The 26,765-nt window shown below is 45.2% G+C and overlaps 2 protein-coding genes across 5 annotated transcripts in view; both read left to right on the top strand.

The window, feature by feature from the left end:
• Window positions 1–17,469, top strand: part of NFX1 (nuclear transcription factor, X-box binding 1) — a 74,229-nt gene extending 56,760 nt beyond the window's left edge. For 2 of the 4 annotated variants that reach the window (XM_032396786.1, XM_032396785.1), the window contains exons 16-24: window positions 853–1,083; window positions 1,935–2,008; window positions 3,510–3,611; window positions 4,138–4,179; window positions 11,739–11,837; window positions 12,404–12,470; window positions 13,605–13,750; window positions 14,491–14,595; window positions 15,795–17,469. In XM_032396786.1, coding sequence (XP_032252677.1) covers window positions 853–1,083; window positions 1,935–2,008; window positions 3,510–3,611; window positions 4,138–4,179; window positions 11,739–11,837; window positions 12,404–12,470; window positions 13,605–13,750; window positions 14,491–14,595; window positions 15,795–15,867 — 939 coding nt within the window. In that variant the 3' untranslated portion in view covers window positions 15,868–17,469. Of the gene's footprint in view, window positions 1–852; window positions 1,084–1,934; window positions 2,009–2,709; window positions 3,204–3,509; window positions 3,612–4,137; window positions 4,180–11,738; window positions 11,838–12,403; window positions 12,471–13,604; window positions 13,751–14,490; window positions 14,596–15,794 lie in introns of those variants that run through there. The other 2 variants (XM_032396787.1, XM_032396788.1) reach the window with 2 other exon arrangements.
• On the top strand, window positions 8,939–9,668 carry LOC116627115 (dnaJ homolog subfamily C member 15-like). Its single transcript, XM_032396789.1, has one exon. The coding sequence runs from the start codon at window positions 9,046–9,048 to the stop codon at window positions 9,499–9,501; it is 456 nt and encodes a 151-aa protein (XP_032252680.1). The 5' UTR covers window positions 8,939–9,045; the 3' UTR covers window positions 9,502–9,668.
• Window positions 17,470–26,765: the final 9,296 nt, after the last annotated feature.

The following is a 26,765-nucleotide window of genomic DNA, read 5'->3' as shown; positions in this document are numbered from 1 at the left end:
GATATAGTGTGTGCAAAAATTATCTCCGGACTCTGGCAGTAGTGTAAGTCTTTAGTGATTGGAAACTACATTCTACCAAAATACTTCTAAAGTGATTCTAAAGCAATTAGAAGCATGTACGTCTTAGACTTTGGAAGCCTCTTCAAGAGTAAAAGTTATGTGTCACTAGAATCAAAGTATATTCCTCATTTTGAGGGTTCTTGGAAGAATTTGAGTGAATATATAAGAGTAACCTTTGGTCCCACAGAAGTAAAATTCCAGCATCTTTTTCCTGGAGTAAGGAATCTTGGAAGAAGGTGATTTAAAAAATGAGTTTGGGGTTTCATGGCCTGTTGCCCCTTAATAATTTAAATGACAAAGCTGCTTAAAGCTATGAAGACCATGAGTCAGGAGATGTGAGGAGAGTTGATTATTTATGTAAAACGGCCCTGCCAGCAGTCTTGAAACCATGGGTCAAGGGTGTCCCCAACCCTCAGGGTTCATGTGTCAACTCAGTGCCCTAGCTGTTTGCAGAACAGAGCGGGGAAGATCATCTGATCCTCTCAGTTGGTCATAGCATTTTCAAATACTCCCTAGTTATCTGGTTTCATGTACTTGTTACCCACCCTGGGAAGTGTAGGTCTTAAGTCACACTTGGTTGCTAGCACAAATTCTTTTGGATCATAACAAGTATTATTAAATAAGGTTCAGATTTGTTTATTTTCAAGTTAACCTTTCAGATTTTAAAGATCAGCCTAATTTTTTTCAGATAAGAGTAACTTTTTGAAAATTCAGAAATGTTTAAATACGAAATTAAAACTCATCCCAAATCCCACACGGAGATAAGAATCTAGCTACTTCTGTCTCTCCTAGTTACGGAGCAACATCCCCTGTCACCTGGCTGATATCTCTTGCGGATTACCCTGCAGTGCCACGCTACCGTGTGGGATGCACAAGTGTCAGAGACTCTGTCACAAAGGAGAGTGTCTTGTGGATGAGGCCTGCAAGCAGCCCTGCACCACCCCCAGAGCTGACTGTGGCCACCCGTGTATGGCCCCCTGCCACCCCAGCTCACCCTGCCCCATGACTGCTTGTAAAGCCAAGGTGCGTATTCCTGACTCCAGATAGGGCATTGACTGTGGTTCTGGGGCTACTCAGGAGTCCGGAAGTGCTTGTAGAAGTGCCTGGGCACACATTCTAATCAGAAGTCATTGGTTGCAAGGAAGTGCAAGTTAAATTAGCAAGAGAAAGGTGGAGTATTACACAGATTTCTGTCTGCCCAGTTTGAAATGGCCTTTTAGTTCAGGAGGTGCCCACTGCCACCTGACAACAGTCTCTGTCTCTCTCCCTTAGAGCAGATTCTCAAGAGAGACTCCGATTGCCTGCTCCATTTATTCAACAAATATATAAGTGTTCTGTGCAGGATGTTTTGCTAGGTGCTAGGGCTATACCAGTGAGCAGGAGACACAAAGTCCCTTCAATTAGATGGGACAGATAATAGATAATGAATTATGACTGTGGTGAACAAGAAGTTACACCCTTGTAGAGGGTGCTGTGAGGGCATGTGAGTGGGCGACTTAGCCTGGTCCAAGGGATCTAAGCAAGGCCTCCCTGAGGAGATGAAAGCAGACTGATGAGGTGGACTTGATTAGGCTTTGGGTGGTCTTGGCCAGGTTCAGTGGTAAAAACTTCATTCTAGGCCTGCCCCTTCAGGTAGGGTTAAGGACAGGAGTAGTTCCCAGAAAGAGTCACTGTAGAGTGAACAGTTCTCCTAGTGTGTCCACTACCACATTGTCAGTTTGTGTGCATGGTTAGCTTCCTCCATCCTGAAGGGTAGCCACTCACTGGCTGTATTCTCTGCCATGGCTGGATTTGAGAGAGGCTTTAAAAGTGAAACCTGCCTATTCACATGGTTTCCATGTGCTAAAAGTCCCTCCATGTTAATCTTATTTCAGATAGAGCTGCAGTGTGAATGTGGACGAAGGAAAGAGATGATGATTTGCTCCGAAGCATCCAGTACTTATCAAAGGTTAGTGCTACTTAAATGTTAACAGTGGTGGATCTCAGTCTACGGAAGGTACACATGTGTATACATGTGTTTATTGTCAAATCCTTGCAACTTTTGTCAAGTTTGGAAAATTTTTTCTTTTTTTTAGAAAAAGCTTGTGCAGGGGCACCTGGGTAGCTCAGTCGGTTAAGCGTTTGGTTTCAGCTCAGGTCATGATTTCGTGGTCACGGGATAGAGCCCTAAGTCAGGCTCTGCACTCAGTGTGGGGTCTGCTTCAGATTCCCTCTCCCTCCCACTTGTGCGCTTGCTCTCTCTCTCTCAAATAAATAAATAGATATTTTTTAAAAAAGAAAAGAAAGAGTGTGCACAAGCTGTGGGTGGTGGGAGGGGTGGAGGGAGAGAAAATCTTAAGCATACGTACCCTGCTGAGCGTGGAGCCCGACGCAGGGCTCAATCCCATGACCCTGAGATCATGCGACCTGAGCCAAAATCAAGAATCAGACTTAACCGACTGAGCCACCCAGGTGCCCCCTGGAAAGTTTTTTAAAATAAGATTTCCTAAAAAAACAAAAAATAAATAAATAAATTTTCCAGAATCTAGTTTTTCTGGTTCAAAGAAAAAGTACTGCTTTGTGTCCCTTTCCTTCCCTAACTTTCATTTGTAAAATAACCTTTTTATTTTTCCTCCTTTCTTTCTTTCTCTCTCTCCCTTCTGGTCTTAGGACACCAAGGGATCAGAAGGGATGATGTCCTGAAGTTGCATGAATTGCTTTAATGTCCCACCACTTGTGGTGGCACAACCGGGACCAAGTTCTGTGCTCCTCCTCTGTAGTGGGGGTTTCTGACTGTTCTCTGAATTGTCTTTGCAGCCTCCTGAAATCCTGGGACTGGGTAGCCAGAAAGGGATCTCAGTAAGGAGAAGCTATTAGGGATGGATGGTTGTGTTTGTCTCTGATTACATGCAGAGATGTGTCATGGAGATACAGTTTTTGGAGTACGAAGACATCAGAGTGACTTTGACATCAGTGGGTTTGACTATTTACTGAATGCCAGGCATAGGCCTGGATATTTAAGGGGGATTGAATAGACTATCTCATTGCTTCTACTGGAGCTGCTTAGAATCTATTTGAGGAGATATGACATAAACGTACGGGTAGTTCATAGTAGGTGGGTTTCTGAGGCCCACAATTGTCCAGTGGTAGGTTCAGTTTGAAAGAAGTCTTCTGTGGGCGCCTGGGTGGCTCAGTCGTTAAGCGTCTGCCTTCGGCTCAGGTCATGATCCCAGGGTCCTGGGATCGAGTCCCACATCAGGCTCCCTGCTCAGCAGGAAGCCTGCTTCTCCCTCTCCCTCTCCCACTCCCCCTGCTTGTGTTCCTGCTCTCGCTATCTTTCTCTGTCAAATAAATAAATAAAATCTTTAAAAAAAAAAAAAAAAGAAAGAAAGAAGTCTTCTGTATACCTAGTACTAGGACATTCTTACGAACTTCAATGCCTTTTCTTCCCTTTCTTTTTTATACTTCAGAATAGCTGCTATTTCCATAGCCTCTAAAATAACAGACATGCAGCTTGGAGATTCAGTGGAAATCAGCAAATTAATTACTAAGAAGGAAATTCACCAAGCCAGGTAATTTTTAAAATGTATGTCTTCTGTTAGAATTAATTTCCAGAGGGCAGGAACCATTCATTTGTCTCAATCTCCCAGAGCAAAGCCTTGCACACACAGTAGATGTTCCAACAGACATTTGATGTTAAGAGACTACACTCACTCCAATCCCACGAATCTTACTCAGGATATAGCTATGACCAGAGGAGACTTTTCCAGGCCTCTCTTCAAACAGTAGCCAGAGGGAGCAGAGACCTAGATGTGTCCAGCCCAACCCACAGAGAACCATCTGTGTCAAGAGAGGGGGGTGGGGCTGTCAGAAGGTCATTAGGACATTGGGACATTGGGGACACTTTGAGGCCCTTCTGAGGACTCCTAGATTTGATTCCCATAACCAGAGACCCACCCACCTGTCCTTGAGAGGGACCTCATGCAACCCTATTTTGGCCAGAGTCTGCTCTGTTTCCAGGTTGACAAAGAACTTATTGCTGGGTAGGAGCTGTGAAAATCTGTGCCCTGACTTTATCTTTTTCATTTGTTTCTCAAGGCTGGAGTGTGATGAGGAGTGTTTAGCCTTGGAAAGGAAAAAGTAAGTCATTTCAACTGCTTTTTATCTACTTGTTTTTGAGCTCTGTGAAATTAATAGGAGGGAGCGACCTTTCAAGCATTCATTCAGCACCTGCTCTGAGTCTTCTGCTGCTATTGGAGATCAAGAGAAATTCGATCATCAGGAATTGAAATGTCTAAGGATAAACCACTTAGGTGATTTCAGCATATTTCTGAAACATGAGCTTGTTGGTTTGGGGCATGGTATAACATCACATGTCACAGCATACTTATTCACTGACTGGCAGACTTCCTGATTCCAATTGAGATAAGAAGCTAAAAATTTTTTTAATGACCTTTATGTTGAAGTATAACGTACATATAGAAAGTTCAGAAGTGTACAGAAGTCATCACAAAGTAAATACAGTGGTGTAGTCAGCACCCAGGTCAAGAAATAGAAAATTGCCAGAACACTTTCGTACACAGGTAAAATGTATCTTTCGTACAAAGATAAAATGTCTATCCTGACTTCTAACACTTTAGATTAGTGTTGTCTGTTTTGAACTTTATATAAATGATGAAATCTTATAGTTGGTATTATTTTTGTCTGGCTTCTTTAATTACATTTGTGATATTCCTCTTGTTGCATGTAGCAATACTTCGTTCATTTGCATTCCTCCATGATATTTTACTATGTTAAGATATTATAATTTATCATTCTACCATTAATAGGTATGTGTGTGGTTATCAGTATTGGGCTATTACAAATAATGCTCTGTTAAGAACATCCGTATATTCCCTTTGCTGTATATAAATACTCACTTCTGTTAGTTACAAACTTAGGAGTAGAATTACCGATTAATAGGGTATTCATATGTTCCGCTTTAGTCAGCTCTACACAGTGGTATCCAAAATGGTTGTATTATATTATACTCCCACCAGCAGGGTAATAGTTTCCATTGCTCTACACTTATATTAGCTCTTAGAATTGTTGGGTCTTTTAAATTTTAATCTATTCTTGTGAATGTATATCTGGATGTCATTGAACTTTTAGTTTATATTTCCCTGATGACTAGTGAGGTTGAATACTTTTTGTATGTTTATTGGCAATTTGGATATCCCTTTTTGTGAAGTGCCTGTTCAACTTTTTTGCTTATTTTGTAATTGTATTGTCTTTTTTATATTGATTAGTAGGAGTTTTTTATGTATTTTGGGTATGAATCCTTTGTTGGTTTTATATATTGTATTTTCCTGTACTTCGTGCTTTCAGTTTTCACTCTCTTAATGGTATCTTTTGATAAGCAGAAGTTTCTAATTTTAATGTAGTCCAGTTTATCAATCTTTTCCTTAGTGACTAATGTTTTTTATGTCCTGTTTAAGGAGTATTTGTCTATCCTGAGGTCATGATTATACTCTTATTGTCTAGAAGCTGTATCATTTTTCCTGTCATGTTTAGATCTACAGTTGACTGGACTGATTTTTTTTTTAAGATTTATTTATTTATTTATTTGACAGAGAGAGAGAGAGCACAAGTAGGTAGAGCAGCAGGCAGAGGGAGAGAGGGAGAAGCAGGCTTCCCACTGAGCAGGGAGCCCAACATGGGGCTCGATCCCCGGACCCTGGGATCATGACCTGAGCCAAAGGCAGACGCTTAACCGACTGAGCCACCCAGGCGCCCTGGACTGATTTTTTTGAGCATAGTTTAAGGAGAGTTCACAGTTCAGTTTTTTTCCATGTGAATATCCATGTGACCAGTACTGTTACCAAGATGTTCTTTTCCCAGTCTTTCCAGCGCCATTTGTCTTAAATCATGTATTCATATTATGTGTGAATCTATTGCTGAGTTCCTTCTCTTCCATCACACTAGTGTCACACTCTCTTAATTGTGGTACCTTTATAAGAATAAAGGTGTTTTGTTTTTTTTTAAAGATTTTATTTATTTCTTTGACAGAGAGAGAGACGGCGAGAGAGGGAACCACAAGCAGGGGGAGTGGGAGAAGGAGAAGCAGGCTTCCCACTGAGCAGGGAGCCCAATGTGTGGCTTGATCCCAGGACCCTAGCATCATGACCTGACCCGAAGGCAGACACTTAACGGCTGAGCCACCCAGGTGCCCCACAATAAAGGTCCTAATATCTGATAGTATATCTCTTCAAGCATGGTTCTTCAAGATTAACTTGGCTATTCTTGGGCATTTGCATTTCCATTTAAACTTTATAGAGTGAGCTTATCAATATCTGCCAAAAAACCTACTAAGATTTTTATTGAATTGGTATTTAATTTATAGATCAATTGGGGGAGATTTGACGTTTTTATATTAAGTCTCTTAATCCACGAGCAAAGTATATCCTTCCATTTATTCCTGTCTTCTTTGATTTCTCTCAGTAATACTTTATAGTTTTCTGTGTACAGATTTTGCACATCTTTCAGTAGACTTGTTCCTTGCTTTTGGTGTTTTTTGACACCTTTTTAAATGGTAATTTTTCTTGTATCACTTTTTTTTTTTTTTTTTTTACTCAGCTACCCCTTCTCCTCTCCCTTCCTCTATCACTTTTAAATTTTAATTTTCTAAAAAAAAAATAATTTTCTAATTGCCTATTGCTGGTGTACAGAAATAGAATTGATGTTTGTTGACCTGTATTCACTTGCTAAATTCACTTACTATTTCATGCCCTCTTCCAATAATAGTAGTTTTATTTCTTTACAGTTCTTAACTTTTTTCTTTTTCTTGCCTTATTGCACTGGCTAGAGCCTCCAGTACAGTGTTGAATAGAAGGTGGTAATAATAGACATTCCTGACATCAGGCAGCTTTGAATATCTCACCACTAAATATGATGTTTTCTGTTAGTTATTTGAGGATACTCTTTATTAGATTAAGGGGCATTTATTCAGTGACCAGCAGACTTCCTGGTTCTAACAGAGATTGATAAAAAGGTATAGCCCTCTAAATGTTAACAATTGGAGAATTTAGGTGAACTGGTGTATACAGACAGTCCCCAACTTACAGTGATTAACTTACAATTTTTCAAATTCACAATGGTACAAAAGCAGTACACATTTAGTAGAAACCATACCTCAAATTTTGATCTTCTCTCAGGCTAGCAATATTCAGTATAATGATCTCTTATGATACTGGGCAGCGACAGCAAACTGCAGCTCCCAGGCAGCCATGCAATCACAAGGGTAAACAACCCATACACTTAGAACCATTCTGTACCCATACAGCCATTCTGTTTTTCACTTTCAGTACACTGTTCAGTAAATTACATGAGATGTTCAACACTTAATTATAAAATAGACTTTGTGGAGTGCCTGGGTGGCTCAGTCGGTTGAGTGTCCAACTCTTGGTTTCAGCTCAGGTCATGATCTCAGGGTCATGGGGTCGAGCCCCATGTCAGGCTCTGCACTCAGTGGGGAATCTGCTTGAGATTCTCTCCCTCTCCCTCTGCCCCTTCCCCCATTCTTGCATGTGCGTGCATGCACACACACACACTCTCTCAAATAAATAAATAAAATCTTAAAAAATAAAATGGGCTTTATATAAGATGATTTTACCCAACTGTAACCTAAGGTAAGTGTTCTGAGCACATTTAAGGTAGGTTAGATGTATTAAATGCATTTTTGACTTACAATATTTTGAATTTACAGTGGTTTTATCATTATAAAATGATACTTTGTCACTTTGAAAATTTCTCAAGTTAAATAGCTAGACAAATGCAGCCAAAGTATAGTCCTATTTTATCTTGAAATTTGATTTTCCACTATTATTAACAGTACCTCTTTAAGTGGCTAAATGTGTAGGAGGTATATAATAAATAATAGCACTGCCCAAATTTCCCTTGGTAACTCTATAATAACTGCTGTTCAAAACTCTTGACCTTTAAGAACCATCAGTCAACAATGTTCTCAGCTGCAAAATGTGAACTGAGTTATGAGTATTCAGAAATGCTGTAGTGAATACACAGAAGGCCTCTAAAGCATGGAAATGCACCTTTGTGTAGTTGAGAGACAGTATTATATAGTAGACTAGAGTCAGTTTGCCTGGATTTGAATCCTGCCTTCACAAATCACTTAGCTATGTGACCTTCGGCAAGTCATGTATTCTTTTAAAGCTTTAATTTTCTTAAAAAATCTGTGGAAACAGTGACAGAACTGGCTCTCTTGGGGCGCCTGGGTGGCTCAGTCGGTTAAGCCTCTGCTTTCAGCTCAGGTCATGATCCCAGGGTCCTGGGATCGAGCCGTGCATCGGGCTCCCTGCTTGGCAGGGAGCCTGCCTCTCCCTCTCCCCCACTTGTGCTCTCTCTCTCCCCCTCTCTCTCTCTCAAATAAATAAAATCTTAAGAAGAAGAAGAAGAACTAACTGGCTCTCTGTTTTTGAAGGCCTTTTGAATTTCTCCTCCATCTTAGAGTGATAACCTATGATGGTCCTCACTATATAGAGATTCTTTCTTAAATACCCACTGACCTAGGGGGGAAAAAAATGCCAATTTAAAAAAAAATATGAGGTGCCCAACTGGCTCAATCAGTAGAGCATGCAACTCTTGATCTCAGCGTTGTGAGTTCGAGCCCCATGTTAGGTGTAGAGATTATTTCTTAAAAATTAAAAATCTCAGGGGCGCCTGGGTGGCTCTGTCAGTTAAGCGTCTGTCTTTGGCTTAGGTTGTGATCCCAGGGTCCTGGGATCGAGCCCCGCATCGGGCTCCTTGCTCAGCAGGGAGCTTGCTTTTCTCCCTTTCCCTCTACCTGCCGCTCCCTGCTTGTGCTCTCTCTCTCTCTCTCTCTCTCTGTCAAATAAATAAATAAAATCTTTTAAAAAAGAAAAATTAAAAAATTAAATCTTAAAAAAGTACCATCTAAAGTTGCAAACAGGCGACGCTGCGGTGCACCGAGTCTCCCCACGTCGCATTGCCATGGCTGCCCATGGTGGCGTGGCCGCTGCTGGCGAGGGTCTGCGCTACACCGAGTACTCGCCGCCGGCGACCAAACGGCCGGACACGGACGTGGACCAGGGACTGGCAAGAAGTTTGATAGCTGTAGGACTGGGTGTTGCAGCTCTTGCATTTGCAGGTCGCTATGCATTTCAAATCTGGAAGCCTTTAGAACAAGTAATCACAGAAACGGCAAAGAAGATTTCCACTCCTAGCCTTTCATCCTACTATAAAGGAGGATTTAAACAGAAAATGAGTAGGCGAGAAGCTAGTCTTACTTTGGGTATAAGCCCATCTGCTGGCAAGGCCAAGATTAGAACAGCTCATAGGAGAATCATGATTTTGAATCACCCAGATAAAGGTGGATCTCCTTACTTAGCAACCAAAAGAAATGAAGCAAAAGACTTGCTAGAAGCACCACGAAACATTGATGCTTAGGAATCATTCTGAAGGAAAAAAGGGGGGGAATATAAAACAAGTCCTGCAAAGTAGTCTAAACCACGGTGTTCATAATTTTCATACATGTACTGACCACAATCATTTATTCCACTATTAAGGTATATAATAATAAAAGATTAACAATCAAAAAAAAAAAAAAGTTGCAAACAGGGACGCCTGAGTGGCTCAGTTGGTTAAGCGTCTGCCTTTGGCTCAGGTCATGGTCCCAGGGTCCTGGGATCGAGTCCCACATCAGGCTCCTTGCTCAGCAGGGAGCCTGCTTCTCCCTCTGCCTGCCGCTTTCCCTGCTTGTGTGCTCTGTCTCTCTGACAAATAAATAAAATCTTAAAAAAAAAAAAAGTAAAGTTGCAAACATATATTTTATTGCAAGAAATGAAAAACTGGCAGGCCAAATTCAGCCCACAGATATGTTTTATTAATAAGTGTTTAAATTTGTCAAAACATCAAAAAGATCTCTCAAGAATTTCTCTTGAAAATTTCAAAATTAAGCTTAAACCAGATTCTTACGGGCATTAAACTTGCAAGAGACCCTTTTCTCAGTGTGAGCAAAAATTGTACTAAGTGCTAAGCTGAATTTTATCTCTCTTTATAAAAGAAAGACATAACTGGGTGTTGATGAGGTGCCATGAGACTCTTCCACTGGCAGTCAAAACACAAATGGGCAGTTGTGGAAAGCTCTCAGACTGTGTTGCTCATGAGTCTGACATCCATACCATCTTACCTGGTAATCTCACAACTGGAAATATTTCCAAGAGAAATAACCTTAAAAGTTTTTTGCCCAGTGATATTGTGTCACTTAAAATATTCAGAAACTGGGGAACTGTTAAAGAAACTAGGGAATTTTTTTTTTTTAAGATTTTATTTATTTGAGAGAGAGAGAATGAGAGAGAGAGCACATGAAAGGGGGGAGGGTCAGAGGGAGAAGCAGATTCCCCGCTGAGCAGGGAGCCCGATGCGGGACTTGATCCAGGGACTCCAGGATCATGACCTGAGCCGAAGGCAGTTGCTCAACCGAGCCACTCAGGCGCCCAGAAACTAGGGAATGTTTAAGTAAATTCTGGTATATACATAATTAGAAGATTATGTAGCTATTAAAACAGTAAATGTGTGGGGTGCCTGGGTGGCTCAGTCATTAAGCGTCTGCCTGCGGCTTAGGTCATGGTCCCAGGGTCCTGGGATCGAGCCCCACATTGGGCCCTCTGCTTGGCGGGAAGCCTGCTTCTCCCTCTCCCACTCCCCCTGCTTGTGTTCCCTCTCTCACTGTGTCTCTCTCTGTCAAATAAATAAAATCTTTGAAAAAAAAACCCAAAAAAACAAGAAACAGTAAATGTGAAAAACAAATAGTAATATGAGAAATGCCAATCATATAATGATAGGTGAAAAAAGGTGCCAAGTTGGGGTTTTTCAGGTTTTTTTTTCTTTAAGTTTTTTTTTAAGATTTATTTATTTATTTGAGAGCGCGAGAAAGAGAGCACAAGCAGAGGCAGAGGGAGAAGCAGGCTCGCCACCGAGCAAGGAGCCCGATACGAGACTTGATCCCAGGACCCTGGGATCACAACCCAAGCTGAAGGTAGATGCCCAGCTGACTGAGCCACCCAGGCGCCCTAAGATTTTATTTTTAAGTAATCTCTGCACCCAACTTGGGGCTCGAACTTATAACCTGGAGATCACAAGTCACATGCTCCACTGATTGAGCCACCCAGGTGCCCCAGATGCCAAGTTTTATATACCCTAATTGCAATGACTTAAAGGGAAAAAAATCTGAAAGGAAGTGTAATAAAATATAGTGCATAGGTTGTTAATGGAATTCTTCCCTTTATTTTGCAGATTTTCTGTAAGGTGATTCTAATTTTAATGTTTATGTGTCTACTTTATGTATCTGATGTTTAGGTAAAACCTCAGAGACTGCCATCCCCCACTGACCACTCCCAGTGCTCTCATTCCCCACCCCCCTTCCCTTCACCAGATAACCCAAGCTGCCAGTGTCAGCCCATTTGGTTCACTCAGACCCACATAGATTTGTCTTGTTTATTTTATTCTAGGAAGACAAACTCATATCTTGTCCCAAGTTGTTGTTATTCCTTCCTTAATAATTGGGTTTGCCAAAATGGCATCATTAATGTATAAAGAACTTAGGACATGGTGGGCACTCTGTGTTACTATAAGAAGTTTTCCTCCCCTTTCCTTTTATTTACTTATTTCTCTCTTATTTTCAGGCGGTTAGCAGAGGCATTTCATATTAGTGAGGATTCTGATCCTTTCAATGTACGTTCTTCAGGGTCAAAATTCAGTGACAGTTTAAAAGACGATGCCAGGTATGTATGTAACTTGTTACCAGCTTTCTTAATTTTGGCTTACAAGAGTGTTTGGTCTTTTAAGTGGTAGTAACTAATACGTACTCCTCTGTGATTGAGCCAGTTAAAGTTTATATATCTATTATAAGAGATTATATGATGCTTAATAAAAATCCTTTCTTGGTTTCTCACAATTGTCCCCTTGAAGAATTGAGCATGGGGTGTGGGTGTGTGGACCCTGTAGTAGAAGTTTGGGGCTCTCTAGGGCTTGGACTAGCCTGACCTGAGAGATCTCTGGCTGCCGACATGGGCCCTCACTTGGGCAGTAATAGCTGTTATTTTCCTCCTGTGTCCTGACCCTCCAGACAGCTCTTTCTCCTTCCCATCATCTCCTTTCTCATACTTGTTTTCTTTTTCTCTTCCTTTGTTATTCACAGTCAGTATTCTGTTATCTGACAATTCCTGACCTTTGCCATTTTTCTGCCCACATTGTTCATTGTCTGCAGGTTAGGGCAGAGAGTGTGGGTGGAAGGGAGTCTCAAAGAGCAGGAACAGATGAAATTAACTGTGGTGATTTCTCATTTCAGGAAGGATTTAAAGTTTGTCAGTGACATTGAAAAAGAAATGGAAGCCCTTGTGGAGGCCGTGAATAAGGTTGAAGTCAAAACATCCAACTGGACATGTCTCTAAGGCTAGCTTGATTAAAAAAAAAAAAAAAAATCAAGTCCCAGAAACACCATCAGTGTAGAGTAGTTACAGGAAAATGTCACAACTTCTTGACGATACTTATCTTTCCCAAAAGCCCAGCCATTATAACATCCATGGAAGCCTTGCCCTGGTTCAGCAAAGATATGCTCCATCAAATTCAGCATAAATAAAAAATCTTAGCTCAGTGGCTAAGATTGGGTGAAGAAGCTCTGGAAAGCCAGAGGCATTCAGTAGTGACAGCTGAATGACTGTTGGGTACTTAGGAAGACATAGTCTCTGGGGGGCTGTTGTATGATAGGGCACACTGGTTCTTTATTACCCCCCAGGCAGAGTGGAAAACCCTTGGGTAAGGATCAAAAGTTGAATGACTAGAGCCCTTGTCCTGGAGATAGCTTTAAGGGAAAAGTCTTTAATTTAGTCAGAAGCAGCCAACCTCAGGGTGGCTCCCTCTTTATTCCGTGGGGACCGTGAATGAGGATGAGATGCCTGTATTAGTTCCATATCTAATGAAGGTGGATTTCCTTCCCACCATCTCCCTTAGCCCCTGCTCTTCCTCCCTTCCTTCCTTCTGTTCCCACTTCCCAGGATACTAACCTGAAGGAAAAAATGGGATCATTGTTCCTCTCTAACTAGGAAACCTGTGCAAATGTATTTCCCTGCTAGTGTGTCTGTACCTGCACACTCATGATTTTTAGTGTAGAATATATTTTTATAAGAAATAAGACTGTCTTGTTTTATGTCTTCAATTTATTTAGTCATTTCTTGGGTATATCACTTACTCCCCAGTTACCAGCCCGTTAGGAGGAACCATTGTACTGTCCACCTAGTTTCTTTTCACTTACTCTTGATCCCTAACCCTGGCCAGCTGCTACTATTGTGGCTCAAAGAATAGATGAAGTAAGTGCATCAGACCTCATCCTCCCAAACCCCTCGGCTTGCTTAGCAGCCAGCAAAATCCTGTATGCTGTGGGCCTCTAAAACTCAGCCACCTCTTTGTTGACCCAGCTGTTTTGGACCTTCGTAAGTATATTCTGTTTGCAGGATGATTTTATCAATCAGTCATCTTTTCCCTCAATACAGGGAAAGAATAGTAAGAAGAGCCACTGCTTCCCTCCCATGAACAGAGACCACCGCCGGATCATCCACGACCTGGCCCAAGTGTATGGCCTGGAGAGCGTGAGCTATGACAGTGAACCAAAGCGCAATGTCGTGGTCACTGCAGTCAGGTGGGTTGATCTTGCCATCACAGGAGGAATGCTCATTTCAGCAAGCTGAACCTCGGAAGCAAGGTCTACCAACATTTGCTTGCCTTAATTCCTCTCCTAGAAGAATAGATAGAAAATCTGTTTCTGGGCTAGCCTTTCTGACATGATCAGAAGGTCTGATCTAAAGGTCTGAACCAGAGAGCAAAGCCCATGCTTCAGTCCCCAGGACAGACATGCCTAAAGACACACAAGGCTCTTGTCTGCCCTGATTCATGAGCAACACTGGAGGCAGCATTTCCTCAGGCCCAGGGAACAGACTCTGAGGGCCTGGCTTGAGTGCCTGCCCATCCCATCTGTCTGTCCCTTTTTCCCTTGTCCTCCGGCATGATGAAAGCAAAAAATGCTGGACTCTGATTCAGGGCATCCCCCGTAAACAGTGTTTGCCAGTAGAAGAAACTGAGGCTGCAGTGTGAGCTGGGAAGTGACAGGGAGGATCTAGGATCACTGTCAGAACCTGACAGAGTAGGTCCTTACCAATGAAGAAAACTTGAGCATGGGATGAGAGGGAGCAGTTAACAGGCCCAGGCAGAGGTGAGTGGAAGGACGAGGGTTAAATGAAGGTGACCATGCCTGAGAGGGGATGGGTCACATCAGAGCCCTCAGCAGCAGCACAGTGAAAGTCATGACTGGATTTCCAGCAGTCTGCCTGTCTCCACAAACAATTCTCACTTTTCAATACTTTGTGTTCTGACTTTTATCAGAGGGAAGTCCATTTGTCCTCCTAGCACGCTGACATGTGTCCTTGAAAGGGAAATGCAGTCACGACCTCCACCACCAATTCCTCATCACAGACATCAGACAGACAAGTAAGGATCCTTCAGCTGCTTTCCAAAGGCCCTGTCTATTCAGAGAAGCCAGCAGGGGCTGAACTGTCTGGGACTCCACCAGCCATTGGCGACCTCTCAGGCCTGGCCTTGGGGTGCTTTGTTCAAATTAGTAGGGTTTGACTGGGATGTCAGACATTTGTTCCTGCCTGAGGGGTCCCAAGTTTGATGTTCGTAATGCCCACTTCCCCTCTGGAGAAAAGTCACTGGACATAACTTCCATGGTGTAGGTGGTGACACTGGGAAGTGGATTCAGTCTGTCACACCAGAGGATTTAGGAACATCACATGGTTCACAAAGTTATTGTGGAGGTGAAAGTCAGCTAGTGGGCGGGGTTGCAGTGAAGGTAGAGACTTTTGTGTTTTGACCTGTCTACTTCTGTATGATTTAAATAATTTTTATAACAAAAACATATTTTCATGATTTAAAGAGAAAAGAAAACCACATTGGCAAGCAGCAAGTCTTAGGAGCAGGGAAGGAGCACCATCCCTTTTTCCCTTATTGTGACTGAGGCAGCATTGCTGAAAGTTGCTCTGAAACCCAGCAGGGTCCCTAATGCTGTCCTGGCCTTCCACACAGCAGCCCTACCAGAACCTCTTATACAGAACCTCTGGGAGGGTGGGAAGGGCAGTTTACAGGGTCACCATGATGGCCTTAGCAAGCAGTGTTCCCGAAGACTGGACAGGACAGCTAGGTGTTGCCCATTGGGCATAACCTTGGCAAGAATTGTCTAGATCAGTGTAGTTCCCCAGGACCAGCCCTGCTTCACCCCTGGAGAGCAGACGGCCTGGATTCTAGTCAGCCCAGCTCCATATCCATGTGGGCAGTGGTTTGGGAAATGTGAAGGTATTCCACAGTTATTCCACAGCTATGTCCAGTACTACCTCAACATAACCATGTGGGATGTTTGGCCTGTTTATGCCATGCTATCTTTTTTTCCCTTTGTTTGCTTTATTTTTGTATAAAACTTTATTGTGGAAAACTTTTAGAGTAGAGAATATGTTAATACAGTGAACCCTTGTGTGCCCATCACCAAATTTTAATAGTTCCCAGCTCATGTGGGCCCCCCTATCTTATCAAAGCTTTGCAAATGGCAAATCAGCTGATCCTTAACTTTCTGAAGACTTCAGTCTGTTTCCCCCAAACAAGAAAAGATTGATCATTCTTTGTTTGCTTTTCAGGAATCCTGCAAGCAGTAATTTACAGAAAATAGCCAAGGAACCAGTAATTGACTACTTTGATGTCCAGGACTGAGAAGATCAAGATGCACTTAGATAAAAGAATGATTAGGTGTGATGGAGACTTGTTTGCCAGCAGATAAATCATGCTTGTTCCCAACTGCCTGGTGGACTCACACACAGTCTCACATACTGTCTTGTACTGATACGTCCAAAGCATGAGTGTGTCAGAAATTCCCTTGTCCTCTCTTCTGTCTGTATAAAGTGTTTCAGTACAGCCAGATCTCTGACTAGATGGTCGCTAGTGATTCAGTCATGTATTTGCAGAGGCTCCACCATCACTGATTGCTCAGAGGGCCGGGGGAACATTGAGTTTGATTTGAACAAACCAGAATTTTAGCCTGAAAGTGGCACTTAGTCAAAGCCTCAGTTGTCCCAATTATCCATCCTCCTCTTAAAAATGCCTGCAACATTAGCTGCACCTCATTTTTTGGATTAATCCAAACTGATCACAATCTTTGGAAAGACACAAGTGAACTTCTCAGTCCAAAATACCAAACACATCCAGAATCACACATGTTGTGTAAAACCTAGCTATCTTATCTGAGTCTTTTGCCAAAAACTCTCATAGGTCTATCTGGCTGAATTTATCTTAGGGGTTCTTAATGCCATCAGTTCTAGACCTAGAAAAGGGGTCAGGGTGCTTTACAGAATTCCATTTTCTAGAGTTCAGGGATGTGGCTCATACCACATCACCGAGCCTGTCCTGTTGCAGTTTAGCTATATATGCTATGATGGTAGAGGACATAGAGCAAGCTCCTCCTCCTGCCAGGTTCACACTGTGGCCTCTGTGTACTGACCAGTGTAGCCCTAACTCCTCTTTGGTTGAGAAAGAGTCTCAGGTAGATTTACCTTTCCTGTGTTGCTTTCTCCCAGGCTTGGAGCAGCTGTATTGGCTCTCCTTGTCTCTGAGCTCTGGACTTCTGTTTAAATATTCACAGAAGTATGTGGACAGTCCAGGGCTTATCCCAGCAGCCCTCTGGAGGCATTCTTGAGTCTTTGTAAAGGCAGGTGCATTGACAGTTAACATTAGTCTGGCCCTCTCTGCCGTGGCACCCTTCCAGCTTGGAGGCCAGACTTGCAACAACTTCTTTGTCCAGAGCAAGCCCGAGCCCCAGAGCAACGGATTTCAGAAGTGACGTCACAAAACTGGCGCTTAGTTTTCATAGGAAGAGCAGGACAACCCCTTGGTCCTGACCCAGACAATCTGCCTTGAGAGGCAGCAGGTACAGGAGCAAGAAGAAGCAACTGGAGGGAGGAGATGGAAAACTACAAAACCTCCTCTCTCTCGACTCATTTAGCACAGGGTCAGTGGCCCCAAACACAGCAGGAAGCCCACAAGCATCTGTTACATCTTTGAAGCAGTGGTTCAATGGATGACCTGCTCATGAAGAACATCTCGGAATTCAGGAGGCAGGAGACATTCTAGATGCCAGCTGTGCCACATAACTCGCCACTTGATGGAATGGAGGTATCACCTGCCTTAGCAGGGTCGTTGTAAAGATTAAATGAGATCAGATACATGTAGGTGCCTGATATTATCATGAATGCTAAAAGTTTATATAAATGATACTTGGGGGTGCCTGACTGGCTCAGCTGGTAGAGCATCTGACTCTAATTTTGGGGTCATGAGTTCAAGCCCCATGTGGGGTGTAGAGTTTACTTAAAAAAAAAAAAAATGAGGGGCACCTGGGTAGCTCAGTCCGTTAAGCTTCTGACTTTTGATTTCAGCTCAGGTCATGATCTCAGGGTTATGAGATGAGCTCTGCTCTGGGTGTGGAGGCTGCTTAAGATTCTGTCTGTCCTCCCTCTGCCCCTCCCCCCCCACCTCTCTCTGTCTCCCTCCCTCTCTTAAAAAAAAAAAAAAAATACTTAGTATCTGGAAAATATATAAGCATCTTCTTCCTCCATACTATTAGCCAAGTAAAAGTATAGAATGCTAAACAGACCTCTTCTGGAGAATGCTTATGTGCCCACCACATGCAGCCTTGTGCTAGGGCTGTGGCCTGTTCTTCACAGTTAGTAATCCAGCAGAGGACACATACCTGAACAAATATTTATAATGGAATTGGTCATCTACAAGTAAGTCATTAGTCTGTTATTAAAAGCTGAGTAGAGCCATAAGAGGAGTTTCCTGTGATGTGGTAGGAATGGGTTAGTTCTCGTGGTTGGGAGAAGGGAAATGGGAGGAAACATTTGGGCTGAGCCTTAAGATGGTAGTCTGCCATTAGAAGAAGAAGAGAAGCATGCCAAGGAAAGATAAATAGCGTAAGACAAGCCCAGGGATGTGGTTTGTGGTGGGGTTGAAGAACGGTTATTTGTTCAGAGTGGGCAGACAACTGGAAGGACAGGTGATGAGGCTGGAGAGGTAGGAAGGGGTCAGCTGTGGAGAACCACAAGGAGCCACTGGAGGGTCCTAAGCAGAGAATGGCATGACTGGATTTTTGATCCAGAGTGGGAGTCAGCAAATGGTTTCTGTAAAGGTCCAAATAGGAAATATTTTAGGCTTTGTGAGTCTTAGAGTTTCTGTTGCAGCTACGCAACTCTGCCATTGTGATGTCAAAGTGGCCACAGACAATACATAAGCAAATGAGCATGACTCTGTCCCAGCAATACCTTATTTTATAGACACTGAAATTAGAATCGCATACAATTTTTCATGTTACAATATCATTTTTTTCCCAGCTAAAACGATTTTTAGCTCATGGGTTGTACAAAAACAGGCAGCAGGCTGGATTTGGCCAAGGACCTTAGTTTGCCCGCCCAGTTCTAGAGCAGTGTCTCCAGCAGAGTGTATAGAAGGGATTGGAGGATTAACTTTGAGGCAAGAGACCCAGGAAAGAGCTATAGGGAGTGATCCAAGTGAAAGATGAGGATGGGGGTTAGTGCTGCAAAGGGAAGAGATTCAGGAGATTGGATAGGATGCTTGGGGTCATCAGGGAGCTAACACCCCTCGGATCACTAAAGGGGCCCCAGGCCCCCTCAGCAAGGGGAAGCTCCTTTCTCATGGGTTTGGCAGATTCACCACTGAGCAGTGGCCTTGGGCAAGAATTTACATGTGGACTAAAGGGATCCATTCGTGGAGGAATCCCGTGGGTGACATGACCCCACATTACTGCTCCCTGAGAATCAGGTGATAGCATCCCTTCCCCTTCCAGGCCCACCCTCTCTTTCAGCAGGAGGTTCTTTATGGGGCCAGAGCTTTTCAGAGACCCAAGTTCTTATCTCTGGAATTCCCTCTGGCTTGTCTGGCAGGGCTGGTTCCTTTCAACAGTGGTGCCAGTCTGAGGTGCAGTGGGAGGTTGTATTCAGGCTTGGAGATGAAAGCAGCCCTCCTGATTGCAGGGGTCTGTGTGAAGCAGCTCTGGATCCTGTCCTGGACAGGTCAGAGAGCAGACCATGGGAGGGGAAGAAAGAATGTCAGTCTTGTAGGAGAGGTTCAAAGTCTCAAACAGTGGGTCCTGTGATTTAGGTTTGGGGGAGGGGATCCTTCCATCATGGTGTCAGCCTTCTTGCTTCATGCCTGAAAGCCTGGAGACCTTGTTCTCTAAGGATAACCTGCTAGTGTGCCTTCTCTTCTAAAATTGGGGTGTGAATGCCTGGTCACCTTCACAGACCTGCCTTCCTCATCAGTCCTTTCATATGCCCAGCCATACCCATTGTGAAATTTCTTCCTCCCAAGCTCCCTACATGACCTCAGCACAGATACCCCGGGCGATCTCTCATGGCTTTTTAGAGCCCACAAATCCCCAAAGAGCTCTAAGCTAGGCCAATCCCTCAGTCTACAAAGGCCTAGCCCAGAAGGGGCAAGGCTCCATGGGGTCACTCTCAGTGTGAGCCAGGCCAAGACTGGAATCTAGGTCGGGAGGTGTCTGAAGTCCTCAAGGAAAGGGCAACTGTCTTCCCCAAACAGGATTCCCTTGGAGCCTTTCCCAGTGGCCCGGGCCACCCTCAGCCTCAGGCTTTATGTGGTAACTCTTCATAAGGCATAACCTCCTGGGAGAGAGGGAGAGAGAGAATCTCAAGCAGACTCCCCACTGAGCACGGAGCCCAACACAGAGCTTGATCCCACGATACCGAGATCATGACCTAAGCCGAAACCAAAAGTTAGTTGCTCAACCAGTGGCATCACCCAGGTGCCCCTGAAGTATATATTACTATCTCCATTTTACCAATGGGTAAAGGTTGAAGTTAGGTCCTTTGCCCGAGATCACGCAATGAATAATTGGGGATCTGAAATTCCTGTAAGGCCGGACTCCAAAACCTGTGTCCTCCACTACACACACAGTTTACCTTGGAGTCTCTGGGACTGCAATATCTGGCAGGTCAGGACAGGTGGGATGGAAGTTTATACTGTGTCCTAATGTAGGGAACACCAGCAACCCCCAGAAAATGGGACTTTTCCTAGAATGGCTGCTAGGAGACAATATGTATCCCCAAACCAGGAGCCTGGAGAGTGGTGGGGTAGCGGTTCCACTTTGCCTCAAAAAAAGCTCTTACTTAAAACTTTTTAGTAGAGTTTATAACCAGTATCTTTAAAAATTATTACCTCTCCATTTTTTTAAAATACTGTTTTCTGTTTGTTGACATAAACAGCGTAAGCACAGGGGGAAAAACATAAGTCACGCAGATATCTGAAGGAAGAACATCCCAGGCAGAGGGAACAGCCATTGCGAAGGCTCAATGGTGGAAACATCCCATGTACCTTGAAGGAACAGCAAAGCCATCCAGCTGTAGGGGAATGAATAGGGAGAAAGAAGCAGGGGCCTGGAGGCCATTGGAAGGCTTAGGGCAGAGGAGTAAAGGATATGATTTGGCTTATTTTTTGAAAGGAACATTCCAGCTGATAGTATTGAGACTACACTATAGGGGTAACTCAGAGCAAAAAGGCTGGAAGATGATCAGAAGACCACTTCTGTAATCCAAGAGAGGTGACAGTGGCTCAAACCTGGGTGATGGTGGTGGGGTGATGAGAAGTGGTTGGTTTCTAGATAATTTTGCAGGTAACACCTATAGGGTTTGCTAACAGCTGGGATGTGGGTGGGGTGTGAGAGAGAATGGAGTCAGGGACGACTTCAAAGATTTTGGCCTGAGCAACGGGAAGACTGAATTTGCCATTTACTGAGATAGGAAAGAGTGTGGGAGGAGCAGGCTTGAGGGATGAAAATCTGTTCAGTGGGTGGTTGTACATGGGAATCTAAAGTCTGGAAACAGGATTGGACAGGAGATCTAATTTGGGGAGCTGTTGGCATATAATGGTATTTACAGGCTGGTAAGGTCACGTTGAGAAGGAGGGTGAAAGAGAAGAGGTCTAAGGACTGTATTCTGGGCACTCCATCATCTAGAGGGCAGGGAGCTGAGGACAGGGCAGGAGTCAGACATTTCTGGAGCCAGAGCTAGGGGTTGAAGTTGGAGGAGTCAGTGCTACAGAGAAGTCCTGTGTGGTGGGGGTCTCTGGAGTTTTCCTCCTGGTTGCCTAGGAGAGTCTGGGCTTCTTTTGCTTGCCTGACCATTCTGAACCTTCTGAGAGAAGGGGCTGGCCCCATAGTACAAGTCAGTTAGGGTTCCTGGGGTCAGGGGAGATCATGGGCCTTGGCTGCCTCCTCCCCTTTAGCCATCTCTTAAACATGGGTACTCCCCAGGACTCCATCATCTCTCTCTGGGCCACCTCATCCATCTGCAAGCCTTCATGTGCCTCTCTGGACTTAAAAGCTCTATCTCTAGCCCAGCCTGTGTTTATCCCTGGATGCCCCACAAACACCTCCAGTTCAGCATGTCCAACCTCCAAACTCTCTCCTAGTATATACACTACTTTCCAGTCTCTCCTACCCCAGCACTGATTCTCCCTTAGAAGTTCATCTTCTCCCTAATGTCCTCAACTTGGGGCAAGAGGCCAGAATAGAGTGGGGGTTCTGGGGCAGTGGGGAGGACAGGAGGACATTCTTGCTGGACCTGGCTGGGCTGTGCCAAGGGCCTTTTGTGACCCCCATCTGAGGAATCCTCCTTACCAGCTGATGGGGATTTCGTTGGGTCCCTGGAGGACTCAAGGGATCAGTCCCAGATTTAAGACCTCATCTGTGTGCCTGGGTGTACCTGGCTCTGAGCTGTGTGTCTTCTCTCTCTGCCCCTGACCCAGCCTATGAAGCTCCAACCGCCCTTATTAAGACCCCCAACTAGGCCAAGAGCATAAGCATCCCCTCCAGAAGCCCCTGCACACACCCTCCAGCACCCACCCACCCCCTTGACTCCTGAGCACAGACGTAAGGGGAGACCATGACCTCTGGCAAATTCTTCCTCACCCTGCTTCATCACAGCAAAGTGCCAAGGGCAAAATTGAAACCTGAAGCACCTCGCCTCTGAGCTTCATTATCCCCATTTTACAGATGAGGAAGTTGAGGCCCAGAGAGGTTCAGTAACATGCCAAAGCTCAGTGGAGGGCACTTGAGTGTTTGGGGTTATTTGTTCATTAGAGGTCTTTGTTTTTTGAGTGTTTTATTATTTTAACTGTACCTGTATGTTATATATGCATATTTATAGGATGTATTTCACAATTTAGAGACCAAACAAAAAAACTAGGCAAGGCCATATTGGTAAGGACTGGAATCCCTACTGTCTACCCCTTACCAAGCCAATCTCCCCAGGCCTCAGCTTCCTTGGATGTAAGATGGGCATGATGATGTGAGGACCACAGGAGGGTGTAGCATGGCAACAGGGAACGCACTGCCCACATGCCAGGCAGACTCATTTTCTCATCCCAGCAGCCTTGTGAGGTGGGAGCTATTATTATCCTGTCTTACCTAAAGTCAGCCAGCTAGTGAGTGGTAAGAGCCAGGATTTGCATCCAGCCTGGCTGCCCTCTTTGTGCTCTCAGGGGCCACAGTATGGGCCCTGCGGCACCCAGGAGAACTGGGTCATACCTCTTCCCCACTTCAGGGTCAGCACAGAGGTAGGTACATAGCCATGGGTCAGGCTGCACAGCTCTGAGGGGCCACAGGCTCCTCCCACTGGGGGCATCAGCACCCCAGCCTGGCCCAAGATGGCTGCTCCCATCTCTTTCTGGGCTGCAGGACCCCATCTGAGGGAGGAGACAGACTAGCCCGTCCCACTGGGGGCATCAGCACCCCAGCCTGGCCCGAGATGGCTGCTCCCATCTCTTTCTGGGCTGCAGGACCCCATCTGAGGGAGGAGACAGACTAGCCCGACCGGCGTGCTGCCTGTGGGTGCCTGTCCTCGAAGGCCCTGAGTGGGGAGAACAGGCAAGGACAGGGAGTGAGGGGCTCTCCCAAAGCCAGGACCACCACGCTGAGGACCAAACCTTCATCTGCAAAGTCCTGAAGTGGCCTGGCCTGGGGCTGGGAGTTGTTCCTGCCCTACCCTGTCCCCGTTTCAACCACAGCCTCAGTTGGGGTGGGGGAAGGGAAGTCATGACATGAGACTGCAAAGTACTGGAAGAAGTCAGAGCTGGGAGCTCCCCGCAGACACCAACAAATCCAAGCCTCAATGCACAGATAGGGAAAATGAGACTCAGAGAGGGGAGGGGTTCCGTCCAGGTCACACAGCCAGTTTGTGTTGGGCCAGGGCCTGGGAGAATGGGAGCTGAACAGGGACTTCCATGACTCATATCCCAACCTGGCTCCCAGAGCTAAACAGATGCGTCTCCTGGATCCAGCCAGGGCACGGTTACAGGAGAGACTCTGTGTGTGTGTGTGTGTGTGTGTGTGTGAGAGAGAGAGAGAGAGAGAGACAGCAGAGCTAAGGGCGCGGTTACAAGAGAGACCGTGTGTGTGTGTGTGTGTGTGTGTGTGTGTGTTTGTGTGTGTGTGTGTGTGTGTGTGTGTGTGACAGACAGCAGAGCTAAGAGCCAGGGACCCACAAGGCACTGTGACGCCCACCCCACCTCATCCTACTTCTTTCCTTCCTTCCTTCCTTCCTGCCTATCTGCCTGCAGTGAGACCTACGGCCATCCCACCCTGAACGCGCCCGATCTCGTCTGCCTCTCTCTTCCAGAGACCTCCCTTACCTCTGCCCCAGGCCTTGGGCTTACCTCTCCCCTGGGCCTGGCCTCAGTTCACCTTAACCTACTTGTCTGACCTTCTCTTCTTCCACTCTTCCCTCCCTTTTTCCATTCCAGCAGTGGCCCTCCACACTCCCACCTGAGGGCCTTTCAGTGGCTTCCCTCAGCCTGGAATGCTCCTCTCTCTGGTGTCCACGTGGCTCACTCCCTCTCCCCCTTCAAGTCTTTGTGTAAAGTCACCTTCTTAGTGAGGTCTTTGGTCTTTACAGCCCCATACGCTTCCTATCCATCTTTCCTTTTTTTTTTAAGATTTTATTTTATTTTTATTTTATTTTTTAAGATTTTATTTAACCCAATGTGGGGCTCAAACTCACAGCTCCAAGATCAAGAGTCACAAGCTCCACCAACTGAGCCAGCCAGGCACCCCCATCCCTTCTTTTTTTTAAAGTAGATTTATCTGGGGGCCCCTGGGTGGCTCAGTTAGTTAAGCATCTGCTTTCAGCTCAGGTCATGATCCCAGAGTCCTGGAATCGAGCCCCATATCAGGCTCCCTGCTCAGCGGGGAGCCTGCTTCTCCCTCTGCCCCTCCCCTCACTCGTGCTCACTCTCCCTTGCAAAAAAAAAATAAAATCTTTAAAAAAATAGTTTTATCACATATGTATGCCCAAAGAATATATTCCTTTTTGCTTGTTTTTCAATGATAGCACTGGTGTCATACTGAATAGTGTACTGCATTGCTTTTTATGCCTCCACACGTTTTCCATGTTGTTACAGGAAGCTGTCATGCCTCAGTTTTCACTGACATATCATGTCCTGTTGTCTGTGACTGTAGGGCAAGGTAAGTATCTGCTCCCCTCCTCATGGACATTTGGCTTTGTTTCCAGGGCCCCATGATCACCCACCTTGCACCCCTCCTCAGTCAGGTGCCCACTCCACCCCTCCCAGCTGCCTTCCAGCCGTGCTCCCAGGACACTGGTCACTGACCCTCCTTTCACTATCCCACGGCCCCCGTGATATCCACACAACCATGTCTTCCCCAATCTCTGTCTTCAACTCTCTTCTGATCTCCAGATCATATAAAAGGCATAATTGTTTACTGTGCTCTTCCTTACCCTGTGCCAAGCACTATTCTCAGCATTATACATGTTTTATTTCATTGAATATTCACAGCGACACAAATGGTGGGTAATATGAGACCCATTTTACAAATGAGAAAATGGAAGCCCAGAGAGATTGAATAACTTGCTCAAGATACACACCTCTTGCCCCCAAGTCCCATAGGCAACTCAAACTCAACATGCCCACGATAGAACTTATCTTCCTCTCTAAACCAGTTTGTCTCCCATGCACACTCTCAGGGGCACATCTCCAATGCCCCAGGCCCAAGCCAAAAACTTCAATCAGCCTGACCCCTGCCGCATCCTTACCCACTCCTCCCAATTTGAGCCAAGTCCTGTGGGCTTTACCTCCTCCGTATCTAGTGAATCCCCTTTCTCCCATCTGCTGCTCCTCCTGGATTATTGCCTCTCACCATACTCCCTCGCAGGCTCCAATCTCCCCCTTTCCCAACAGCTTGCACACCGCAGATCAGGCGGGCTTGGTAAATCTCATCTCACCATGTCCCCATCTCCAGAAGAAAGCCCAGCCTCCTCACCTCAATCTCCTCAAACTGCAAAGTGCAGCAACCAGCCCCAGAAAGGACAACCCTTGTCCTCCACTCTGCTCTGCCTCCTCCCTCTGGGAAGCCATCCCTGGCCTCTGCCCCGTGGCTGGGCAGTGAGCCCCCTCTGAGCCCCACAGCCCACTCTCGGTCACTTAGCTCCTTCCTCATGACTATCCATCCTCATTAGACTGTGCTCCTCGAAGGCAGAGGTCCAGCCTCATCCACTTCAACATCTCCAGTGCCCAGGCAGGGCCTGCACACAGGAGGTTCTCAATAATTGTTGAAAGGCTGAATGCACAATGACAGAAACCATGGGTGATGCTGCCTCTGAGTCCCAGAAAGCAGGGTAATTCCCGCTTGATCCCAGAGTGGGTGGGGATGCTGGCTGCCCCACCTCCACCCAACCTCTGTGCCTGTCCCCCTGAACCCCATGAAGCCATTTCCTGTCTCTGTACCTTTTGGAAGAACTTCCTTCTCTGCATCTTTCTTCTGACTCTGGAATTCCTTAGTGTGGGAGAGCTCTGACACCAGTAGAAGAAAGAGGAATCCAACCCTTTACCTACTTTCAGTCTACATCAGGCATTTACAAGGTGGGGGGGTGATTTTGCCTCCAAAGGTAAGAACATTGATTCATGGAAATGGAAGATGAAAAAATCTTACTCTATTTTGTATAAGGCACAAATCTATATACACAATACTGAAACAGATATATAGTACATCTGTGGTATTAAAATACTGTGTGATTAAGAAAGAAAATGTCTAAAAGGCTTCCGAGGGAAGCAATAATGAAAAAAAAGTTTGAGAAACTCAGATCTACATGCTTGGGCCTTGCTTTGTCTGGTCCAAGGACTAGCCAGAACTAAGGGAGAGTCTAGAGTCTCATCCCAGGGCAGCTCACCGTATCCCCAGAGCTTACCCGCAGCTAGCTGTTGTCCTTTCCCCAAAACCATCCCTTCCCTACCCTATGCCTGAAAGTCCACCATTCTGTGTCTGGCATCCTTTAATCTCCTGTTCCTACTGAGGCCGTAGATCGGCTCTTCCCCCATTCTCCCCGGGGGCACCCCAGTTCCCAAGGCTGGAAGGAGTTAGAGACCTCTTAGCTCTGTGCTCCAGCCTTGGGCTACTGCATAACCCTGGAGTTCCTGGAAGAATCCAGTAGGGAAGCCAACCACAGGAGGCACCCAGGAAGTGGGGGTGCCGCTGTGTTGGACAAGGCTTTCTTTATTAGAGTGGGGGG

This window comes from Phoca vitulina, unplaced genomic scaffold (assembly GCF_004348235.1).
Source record: "Phoca vitulina isolate PV1807 unplaced genomic scaffold, GSC_HSeal_1.0 scaffold94, whole genome shotgun sequence".
Lineage (NCBI taxonomy): Eukaryota > Metazoa > Chordata > Mammalia > Carnivora > Phocidae > Phoca > Phoca vitulina.
This window is presented reverse-complemented; position numbering and strand designations above follow the sequence as displayed.

Bases quoted from the DNA above. Each gene is read 5' to 3' on its own strand.
- LOC116627115 (XM_032396789.1), top strand. From the start codon at position 9,046: ATGGCTGCCCATGGTGGCGTGGCCGCTGCTGGCGAGGGTCTGCGCTAC.